At 40.1% G+C, this 11,666-nt stretch overlaps 1 protein-coding gene across 1 annotated transcript in view; it reads left to right on the forward strand.

Annotated features, from left to right (window-relative positions):
• Window positions 1-10,290, forward strand: part of T265_01217 (hypothetical protein) — a gene marked incomplete at both ends in the record, with an annotated part of 21,019 nt that extends 10,729 nt beyond the window's left edge. The window contains 5 exons of the mRNA XM_009165202.1: window positions 3,482-3,590; window positions 3,633-3,777; window positions 3,818-4,232; window positions 5,376-5,485; window positions 9,832-10,290. Coding sequence (XP_009163466.1) covers window positions 3,482-3,590; window positions 3,633-3,777; window positions 3,818-4,232; window positions 5,376-5,485; window positions 9,832-9,962 — 910 coding nt within the window. The remainder of the gene's footprint in view (window positions 1-3,481; window positions 3,591-3,632; window positions 3,778-3,817; window positions 4,233-5,375; window positions 5,486-9,831) is intronic.
• Between the last annotated feature and the right edge of the window lie 1,376 nt (window positions 10,291-11,666).

The raw sequence follows: 11,666 nt of genomic DNA on the forward strand, positions 1-11,666 counted from the left end.
TTTTTTTCGATTAAAGATGACGCAGTGTTGTATTTGCACACTCGTGCAAATGATTTTCATTAAACCTGCCCCTATTTTTTTACAGCCATTAGGTATTGTTTTAGACTTATTACAGCGTACAATATGGTGATCTGGGATGCATCAAGCAGAATGAGCTAAATCACTTCCAGCAGTTTTCTCTGCGACTTGTTTTTCTATTCAGTAAAGAACGTTTGTCTCAAGTTTTGTAGCAACAGAATAAGTAACAGGTACCCCATGTCTTACAAAAGTAAATTAAAATTAAACGGTTGAACTGGTGACAGTCTTTCCCATCAGTTTTGATGGTTGCAACATGCTCGTCCGAAAATCAGCTCAAACAAAATATCAACATTTCCACTGTTATTATTATTATTATTATTATTATTATTATTATTATTATTATTATTATTATTATTATTATTATTATTATTATTATTATTATTATTATTATTATTATTATTATTATTATTATTATTATTATTATTATTATTATTATTATTATTATTATTATTATTATTATTATTATTATTATTATTATTATTATTATTATTATTATTATTATTATTATTAAAGATTAACACTGATGACTTTTTGCGGTGCAGCGGCAAATTTCATTTGGTTATCGTTTTGGTTATCGTTAAAGTTTCAAGGGGAGGGACCTGGTGCTGAACTACTTAAATATTTTGAGGTGTTACATCTGAAAGAACCCGACCAGACAACTTAAAAAGGCACCAAGGACACAATTGCTGCCGGCTATTGAAAAAATATGGGTGCAGAGCGACTCCTTCTACATAAATTTTCAATCGTTGCCGAATAATATAAGGCAAACATGACATCAACCTTCACCCTCAGCACACTCCGTGCATTTGGGTTTTCGCACTTAAATCGGGAGCTGATGGGCAGTTCTATCATTCGTGTGACTATGTAGGATACAAGGCCTATCGCCAGCCCCTGGATAACACAGGATACAGTTAGTCGTTTGGTTACCAACTTTCCAGATTTTCCAAAATACTTGATAACTTATCGAATTCATTTTTGAGAAAATTACATTTTGACGTTCTTGATGCTTTAGAATATCGTTTGGGCCTTTTATCTCTTCACAGAATATAGTGGGTGCTCGTGAGAGACACCTTGAGCCCATTTACCTTTAGGCGGTTTACATAAACATGAAGTCTTGAGCTTAGCAAAAACATTTTATTGAGCCGTGTTGATTGAATGACGACGGCCAAACACCTTAAAAATTAGTTAGGCAAATTTTGGGCCAGCTCATGGGTGTTATTGCAAAGCTGTTAACGCGAGAAACTGTCAATAGCTCGCCTAGCTTTTTCCCAAGCATTTTATTCTACATATCCGGTTAACTTTTTCCACACAATAAAATCATTAATCCGAAAGCAAAAGCCGTCCGAAGGCCCCTGATTCTTGTCAGTATAGGTTGTTCATGTATTGGGGTAATTATTTTAAGATCTGCTCACTTCGTTTGCTTTTCACGCCGTCATTTAATATTTATTCTTTTGTTTTTGCGTACTTTTGATACATCTGTGTTTTGTATTCCGTTATCACTGCAGTATTATTTGATTCAAAGTTAGGTAGTGTTTCTTGTCCTTGTCTATATTAGAACCCAAGTTCATTTAACTATGAAACTCTAAACAGAGGAACAATATCCAATGATTCACCCTAAAAAGCAACATCACTGTGAAGAACACTAAGGAACACACAGATGACGGCACGAATTGATAATTTTGTAGACAAAACTGAGAACGAGTTGACAGGTGGAGGTTTTGTAAGCTGACCATGAAGTTTGAGTATGATATTTTGATGATGACACGGGAAGATGGTGTTACTCACCAAATCAACCACAGTTATTTCCCACACTGGACTGTGACAAACTTTTGGCGTGATTTTAGTACCTAAGTTAAAGTTTTGTGTTTGAGTTAGTTCCATGCCTTCTTTCTTTTGCCGTAGAGTCTTTTACGAAAACTGTCATTCGCACTTGAAGTATGTGATACAACCACATTGTTTTTGCATGATCTATCTGTTGTGCATGGGATGTTGTCCTTCACCTCCATTTGCTTACTAACCATCCGGCAACGTCTGTCAGTTTAATGGAAGTAGTCAGCTTAGCTGGACACTTTCTATACATTGTTAGTACCAACTCGTGTGGAGTAAAATGCCTGAATTACTGTTAGGACAGGCCAGCCTAGAAAGATGCCACTGGATTGACAGTGTGAGGCTAGATCGCGGAATTCCTCGTTAGTACCCCGTACTCTTGCCTGCCATTCGATTCAATGGACTCAATCGCCAATCTCCGTTACTGGAAGCGCTGTCAGGTCCTTAATTATCGAGGACTATACCTCAGCACGCTACTTTCTAAAAGGCCCCATAGAAATTCATCAGAATTATCCACTGGTAGTGCACATTCTATTTTTGTTCAAAGTGGCCCAGTTGACGGTAAATCAAAATAAGGATTTCCACACAATTAAATGAATACACGCAAAATAGTTTCGTACATGATGGCTTCATTTACAATAGTCCAGCCCTTAGAACGGTCACGTCTCAGTACCTCGCTTTATAATACTGCTCAAATGTACTGCACAAGTATATGGATAGTGAAACCTAACTACCGTCAGCACAATAAAACTTTGAAGAAAATGGAGACAAACAAGTCAATTTTCAAAGACTTTCCAATGAAAATTTTATAGTCATTGTCTGATTATTTGTCAGGTGATACCTAAGATGTCCAATGGCGGACAAAACACCAAGCCCTGGACTGATAATGTTTTCTCGGCCGATGATCAAATGTTCGCAAGGATATCTCCAAGTTCTGTGAGCAGATCAGCAACCGGCTGACTGACGATCGGAAAACAAAACAGAAGTACCAATTTTTCGACATCGGCAAAATCGTTGTATGAAATCCACTTCGATCTTGGCTACATCAGAATGGGCGGCATATTCATTTCAAACCAAAGGACATAAGGAAAGTCCATTTACAAATTTTTCAGTGTTGGAATGAGTACTATAACAAAAAGTCTCGATTATGTTAGTGACGGTGAAAGTTGAAATTTCAGAACAACAGATATACACACGAGGATACCTAATTCCTGGGATAAACGACCAAATATACGGGAGATGGGAACGCAAGGAAAAAGTCAGATAGACGATGTTTAATCCTAGCATTTCTGGGTTTGAAATGGGTCGTTTTTCTCAGCGTATATCGGTTACAACTATGACATTATTTCTTATCAATATTTATATATCATTTTAAGAGAAAATGTCTTTGGAGTAGAAGCGCGGAAACCACGTATACAATTCGACTAACGAAGATTAGGCACCAGTTTTAAAGTGTGTTAAATCCATGGGCCTGCATAACTTCACCCTCGATGTCACATTGTTTTCACTGTCCGAAATTTCAGTTTCTGGGGGGATTTTGCTCCACATGGTCACGAATCACTTTTCTGGATTATAGGTATATGGGATTTTGTCCCCAGCTGAAATACCGATCCGGTCACACGTACGGAAGAGAAACAGCCGACATCGCACAAGAGCTGCCGTATTACAATGGACCGCAGATTCAGGTAAGCCTATGATCTGATAGACGTTAACAATTAAAACAACAGAAACCACATCACCTCTACCCTGTTGTTGGAGACTACAAGGATGCTACTGCACGGTCGGCATTCAGGGATGAAGTACCGGGCAAGATGTTGCCTCAACCGACTGGTGACAATAAATATATTGCCGGCATGATTCCTGGATATTCGGGTGTGCCTGGATTTTCGCACTGATTATTACCGTTTTTTAGGTGACGTACCCCACATGCCATTCAAATTCGGTGCTACTTATCGGCAGACAGCGGATGAATGTGTAGATGAATTTGTACGAAAGTACAAATGTGAGGAAAAGAAGAGGGAAGAACTGCGGGAAGTAGCGGGAATCTTTCCGGCTTTGCGACCTATTGCACTTGATCCCAGAGTTCGTAACCATTTGAACTTGTGGGCGGATGACTTGTCAAAGAAAAACACCACTGCTTCAGCTGTTCGGGGCCCAACTGATCCACCTATTCCTGGCTACATGGGATTTGTCCCATGTATGGACACTACGGAGGCTGGACTCGCAAAACGCTTCCATGAGGCTGCAAAAAGCGGTTTGGAAACATTCCGCACCGAAAATCAGGCACATTGGGATCGACTTGCAGAACCAACGACAACTGTGAATACGTGAGTTCTCGTACGGTTGAGAGAAAACCAACAGAAGGCGTATGCCATTTGGCTCGATTAGACGCGTGAAAACAAGTGTGGCTAGGTTGTTTTTCCTCTATGTCGTCCGGTTATAAACACGTTTTTCCCAATTTTTAGTCAACTAACCTTAAGTATGGGTTTGCAATCAGGACAGTGCTCATAAAAATTGGGGCGATGTTGAGCGTTTTGTCCGAAAGTGATACGCGTGTGAATTTGGAGAAGGTTAAGTAACCAGGACACGATACACCAACTAAAGTGATCACATATGAAAAATAAGACTGACAGTGGGGAGTGATAGGCAGATTTAATTCATTTTCGGAGAAGTTTGGTGACAATCGGTGGATTTTAGTTTAGGTATGTGGTTAGTAGTCACCCGCACGGTTTCTGTCAATGCTACCAGACATTTACATTGCTGCATGAAACGTCAGGTTATAGAGGTTTGTTAAATGGTACTTTCAAATTACCACCATAGTTTAACACTGCGGACCCATCGATAAATGCGCTAGAAATTCCACTTCAGGGATGACTACAGAATGGGACAGGTTTAGTGCCTTTCCACCGTTTCTGCCAATAGAGAGAAAGTTTACATAGCATAGACACCATCGGTTCCCCTGTTGCGAGTGCTGTGTTGCGGATTGCTTTAGAGCGACAGTTTGGTACATCCTACAGCTCCCGTGCCTTCTTCGAGTGGCATGGCAGTTGTGTACCGAAAGGGTGCCGCAGCTGAACGACAATTTTTACAACAAGATCGATGCGTAAATGTGATTAATCCGCTGAATTGCGGTGAACGGTGGTAACATAATTGTTCAGTCTGTCCGGTTCAAACGCAAGATATCCAATGAAGTAGTCATTTCTCAAGGCCACTAGACCACGGATTGCAAGCATTACATAACCTCGTATTTAGATGTTACTTGCATTTGGTGGACTGAGCTCGATGAGGCCAAGTAAAATGAAAAAATCCAAATCAATCCTTATCTAAGCCGTTTCCTTGTATGGTCTCAACATTTCCACATGCACAACTCGAGAGCTTCTACAAAATGTTACGATCCGGATTGAATAACATTCACATGAATTCATTGAGTCAGTTTGTTCGGTATTGCACTGTATATTCCTCCCTTTCAGAGAGCCAGTTGTCAAAGATACATTTGTACGGCAACCGAATGAACTATTCAACTCATCAAGAATCTTCCGACAGGAGGGAATGATACCAGAATACAAAGGACATATTCATGGTGAGAAACATAGATTCCGCCCGTGCTATAAGCCTCGAATTAAAGCTCACTTCAGATGATCGCTATCACCAGGTCGACGTAAACATCGAAAATAAATTATGAATGGAGTTTTTCGTGGCGCTAAGTATAACAAATCGAATAATAATGAGGGAATGCGACTTCACTAACAAACGGGGGAGAATACAAAAACCGAAATGCAGATAAAACGGAGGTTAGCCACTTAGTCTTATAATAAAAGTGGAAGGCAGACCAGTATCAACAAGGTAACTGGTTGGGCTAAGGGGTCGGTTTGCGGGATTTCACGGAGACATATGGGAACTAGAAACAGATAGATGAAGCATGCAATTCGGCAGCCGAAAGAAGACTATACACAACGAGATCATTGAATTCAAACACAGTTTTTACAACTTGTTACCACGTCAATAAGAAGCAAACTTCCGTCCATTTTTATATCTGCTATAATCGATGTGGGAATCCGCTGCAGTTAAGGATTCTTGCATACTGTGTTTTCTTTGTACATACGTGAAAATTCAACGAATTTCATCACTTTTACATGAGAAAAATTCCTCCTAAATTGGATTTGAAAAGTGGGTAGTATAAATGGTTTTTAGTTGTTTCATTGAGTTGGACAGTTTGATCGCAAACGCTTGATCACCAGTCGAGGTGAAGCACCAATCGGTTGTTAGGCGGTGGAGCGTGTCAGTGAATGTGCCTAGCGATTCGACTCGTTTTTACGGAGCAACCACTCACATTACCAGGTTTTAGACAGATTTATTTTCCATATTACCGGTTGATTTGCGTGGATGAGCATGATGAGTTACTGGCATGTGCGATATGGATGAATGAATATTTTTTCAATATATATATAATCGTGATAAGTATATGACATATATATGATATAAAAGTATATGGCAGCGCAGGTTTGATTACGCGCTTAGAACATAGGAGTTGGCTACCAAGAGCGTCTTACGATGGGATGAGTTTAGCAACGGATCTACCGACGGTTTCTAGGACTTAAAAAGAGCCCACGTCCTAGCCCCAAAAATCAAACACGAAAGTGGAGGTGGCCGCTATAGTGCTTTAGTGTGGTGTTGCGGTAAATTGTGGTAAAAACGGGATGAGTGGTACTATGACAAAGGGCATAATAATGGCTTGGATAACAGACCGAGGGGCAAAATCCTGTCTTAGGGATTGAGTTGGAGACATACTTCAGTTGGCTTGAAAAGATGAATAGGTCTTGGTTAAAGAAGAAGACGACCGTATCTGAACTTTGCGAATGAAAATGCTCCGATAGCTGACTGTTTTGGCGGATAACATGTGTACTTTCGGCAAAGAGAGTTGCGATTCGTCAACTGAATTCACTGGTGGTCCCAATACAATGGCTTTAAAATTGCTTGCTTTTTAAAAGTGGTTCAAAGGCCTACCCCTATTCTAAAGCATTTTTAAGTAGCTTTCAATTCTTATGTGATAGATGTACGCCCAACCATCGGATACCACTCATTAGTTCACCACAAAATGTCAAACACATTTTGAAGACCAACTCTACTGTCGGAGGCTCATCTTCGTTTCTCTCAAGCTTTATTTCTTGCCGTCCATCCTCGCATTATATTACTTACAGATATGCGGCCAGAAAGTGTGCTGCCACTAATTGAGTTGATATAAAGCAACAATTCAGCTTTTATGAGTGAAAAATAAACTAACCAGTAACTTGTCATTCAGAGGTGATTCTATGGTGGAGCTGGTGACATTCCCCAAATAAAGTGAACGCCACTTGCCTGGACCGCAAGTTTACAAATTCAGAAATAACTAAGATTTACAACAGGGGAAATCACAGGTGTTGACCGCATTGACAGTTACTCATCAGCTCATTCCAACTGTAGTCAATCCCAAGTCAATCATATGATACCGCAGCCGTCTATAACAGGCAAACTTGTTGGATGAAATTGGAGGAATCAAGGGGCATTTACATGTTTTTGTGTCTCTTCTGGCTGACCCCAACCTTGCAGTGGACTCATACTCATCATTGTGAATCAACTTCCATGTCTGAGCGAATGTGTGGATTGCTCGATTCGAATCTGTCCGACCATAGAAATTAGGCGATGATGGACGTTATCTCAACTAAACCGCTGAATTCTGAGTTATGCCAGTCTTCATTACGCGTTGTAAATGTTGTCCACCTTAGAGGTGAAATGCCCACTGTGACCCAACATATATATGATATAAAAGTATATGGCAGCGCAGGTTTGATTACGCGCTTAGAACATAGGAGTTGGCTACCAAGAGCGTCTTACGATGGGATGAGTTTAGCAACGGATCTACCGACGGTTTCTAGGACTTAAAAAGAGCCCACGTCCTAGCCCCAAAAATCAAACACGAAAGTGGAGGTGGCCGCTATAGTGCTTTAGTGTGGTGTTGCGGTAAATTGTGGTAAAAACGGGATGAGTGGTACTATGACAAAGGGCATAATAATGGCTTGGATAACAGACCGAGGGGCAAAATCCTGTCTTAGGGATTGAGTTGGAGACATACTTCAGTTGGCTTGAAAAGATGAATAGGTCTTGGTTAAAGAAGAAGACGACCGTATCTGAACTTTGCGAATGAAAATGCTCCGATAGCTGACTGTTTTGGCGGATAACATGTGTACTTTCGGCAAAGAGAGTTGCGATTCGTCAACTGAATTCACTGGTGGTCCCAATACAATGGCTTTAAAATTGCTTGCTTTTTAAAAGTGGTTCAAAGGCCTACCCCTATTCTAAAGCATTTTTAAGTAGCTTTCAATTCTTATGTGATAGATGTACGCCCAACCATCGGATACCACTCATTAGTTCACCACAAAATGTCAAACACATTTTGAAGACCAACTCTACTGTCGGAGGCTCATCTTCGTTTCTCTCAAGCTTTATTTCTTGCCGTCCATCCTCGCATTATATTACTTACAGATATGCGGCCAGAAAGTGTGCTGCCACTAATTGAGTTGATATAAAGCAACAATTCAGCTTTTATGAGTGAAAAATAAACTAACCAGTAACTTGTCATTCAGAGGTGATTCTATGGTGGAGCTGGTGACATTCCCCAAATAAAGTGAACGCCACTTGCCTGGACCGCAAGTTTACAAATTCAGAAATAACTAAGATTTACAACAGGGGAAATCACAGGTGTTGACCGCATTGACAGTTACTCATCAGCTCATTCCAACTGTAGTCAATCCCAAGTCAATCATATGATACCGCAGCCGTCTATAACAGGCAAACTTGTTGGATGAAATTGGAGGAATCAAGGGGCATTTACATGTTTTTGTGTCTCTTCTGGCTGACCCCAACCTTGCAGTGGACTCATACTCATCATTGTGAATCAACTTCCATGTCTGAGCGAATGTGTGGATTGCTCGATTCGAATCTGTCCGACCATAGAAATTAGGCGATGATGGACGTTATCTCAACTAAACCGCTGAATTCTGAGTTATGCCAGTCTTCATTACGCGTTGTAAATGTTGTCCACCTTAGAGGTGAAATGCCCACTGTGACCCAACCAGTCATTTGGAGCCGTTCACACGTGCCTCAGAGCTCGTCAATTTTCCGATATTACCTTCTATGTTTCATGCGATTTTCTTCCTGGTATGTAGGTGGCAGAGATGTGATAAAGGACTACCGAAATGGAACCACTTGATGATCGCTGACAGATCATCTTCATGATTAAGTAACGGACAATTCCACTGAAATCACCTGTTCAGAAATATCTTAGAAATATGCCATTCGGGATCAGCGATCAGCTGTTAAATCTCCATCAAATATAATGAAAGAACCACATCAACATACGCAAGACATACTTTGATTTGCAACAGGACTCAATATCAGTTGTTGTGACTGCCTCCGCAGACAACTACGAGACCAGACGGCTTCATTTCACCAGTACACAGGCAATACTTTAATGGTCTTCCAGATCTAAAGTATCGCCTGTACTGTACTGTGGCGAACAGTCCCACTAGAGAGAAGTGGATATCGTTTCGGCTCGTCTGCCACTGGTTTCGTCAACCGAAGGTATTTTTGGAAGGCAAGGGCCTGGAAGATGGTTGTACGTAGATTAATCTCCGTTCTTAGTCCCAGGAATTGTTCGTGAATGCATTACAGGATTGTCGTTGCCACATAGTTTATTATGGTGGTAAATGTCTATCAAATCCCGTCAGTGTTCAACTCAGAAAATGCTTTTTAAGTCATTTTTTAATACTTCAGGAATGCTGCACTTAGGCACAATTTCATTTCCGTCGTCTTTATCGGGCATAATTCTCACCTCTGAGCATACTCGCTCCGGGACTATCTAACCAGGCTGTTTCATCTAAATTATGACAGGGTACAAGTTCCATGTTGGGAAGAACTTCGGAAATACCACACGAGATCTGGAAGTATGCGCCCATCCCTTCCCAAGCTATGGGGACTACGTAAAAGAACGAGACATAGCGAGCAAGTATTTGCGCACATGAAAAGGGGACTAACTTTCTAAATACCAAGGCTGTGTTGTGCCGTCATGCTTTCCATGTCATTTGTCACCCGAGAATATTTTTCTGAATCTTATTTCTGCGCCAAGTAAAGCTCTAGCACTACTTATATGTGTCTAGTCTGATTGCAACTGCTCCTCCCACCATATAAATTTTTTTCAAAAAGTTCACATCAGGACTTGCCTTCGAGATATACACTTTATTTATCCTGCTTATTTTATAACCAGATGTGTGTTCTCATTTTACTCTTCCAGTGATCACATGGTCACAAATGACTTACTGTACAAGTCCAGTTGACAGTAAAATGTTTTCGTTGCAATTATAAAACTTAACTTTCTTCCCAGCTGTGATAAAAAACTGATGGGGGTTCAATCATGTCTGTAGTATGACAAAATGGACCGCTGCTGTATATTGTTTTACTCACGAAACACAAATCAAAGTATAAATTCCGAGATGTATTTTTCCAGTTAAGTTTTTAAGTCACTATGAGTTGGACAGTGGTTAGTAAAACTTCAAATGTACTCATACTTACAGGTATCAAGGTATATTCAAGGGAGAGATGTTGGCATACATAGAATCAACAAAGACTGAGAGAATCGTACAGTGGACCGTCCGACTTTGAAAAAGATAACGCAATTTCAGAATTTTCAGAATAGTGGCTTGTTAGAAATGCAACAAAAGGCACTTTGCATATTCTCACCGTCATCGAAACTCCACCAATCCAATTAGCTGCATCACCATATTTAACCATGGAAACGCTGTTTTTTAGTTATGGGTGACTTCATCACCTGATGAAAAACAATTTTCGTGTTTAACTAAACTTACGCAACATTCAGTCTCGACCTATTCAAATAGAAAGCTGCCCCTGATGGGACTACAAACTACTTTTGAGGATTGCCTTTAGCACCACTGGGAGATCGTTATCGGTGCTTTCAAATGGGAATATAATTTTTCGCCCAAACGGCCCTTTAGAAACAATATGCTTCTAAATTTATTCACATAGAATTCACGAATCATCCACTATCAAGTTTGTTCCTTTTAATTAGTATCTTTTTAATTGCCCGTGAGATTTCAGCGTCTCGTTTATGGATCTCCACCTGTAAAGCAAATTTCATTTAATTTGGAATGATCAGCGGTGTGCATCTCGCGAAACATGTTAGTCACTGGACTTCCAGAAAGTCTGTCACTAAAAGAAAAATAATAATAGCAGTTTTAGTCGTGCAAAATGTTTTAGACTGAAGGAATTCTAAGCGGACCGATTGTAAGTGTAGTCAGATTTACATAGACCGCATTACGGACCTAGTTTTTGAATAAAATACAATCTTTTTTAACAACCGCTGTGTGATGATGGTAGTTACTTCTGCTGTCGTCTATAAAACTTAAATCAGTACTAACTGGTGAACGTAATTTTTCCTGTGTGAGCGATAAGGCCATGTCAAATTTGAGAACGAAGGAGTAGGTTTTTTGTTCTTCAAGATTCGATCGGTCAAAGAGGGATGAAGCATAAACATCATCGACAACATTACATCAGTTCTCAGGGCTGATACTTCGTTGCCGTAAAACCATGGTTTATTTGGATAAAAGTGGACTTGGAAAGGATTTATTATCATTTATTTTTGAAGAGCATGGTCACAAACATAAAAAGTGCGTGCAAGCGATGAATGCGAAAGAGTAGCGGGAGAATATGGG

Source organism: Opisthorchis viverrini, assembly GCF_000715545.1.
Source record: "Opisthorchis viverrini unplaced genomic scaffold opera_v5_13, whole genome shotgun sequence".
NCBI lineage: Eukaryota > Metazoa > Platyhelminthes > Trematoda > Opisthorchiida > Opisthorchiidae > Opisthorchis > Opisthorchis viverrini.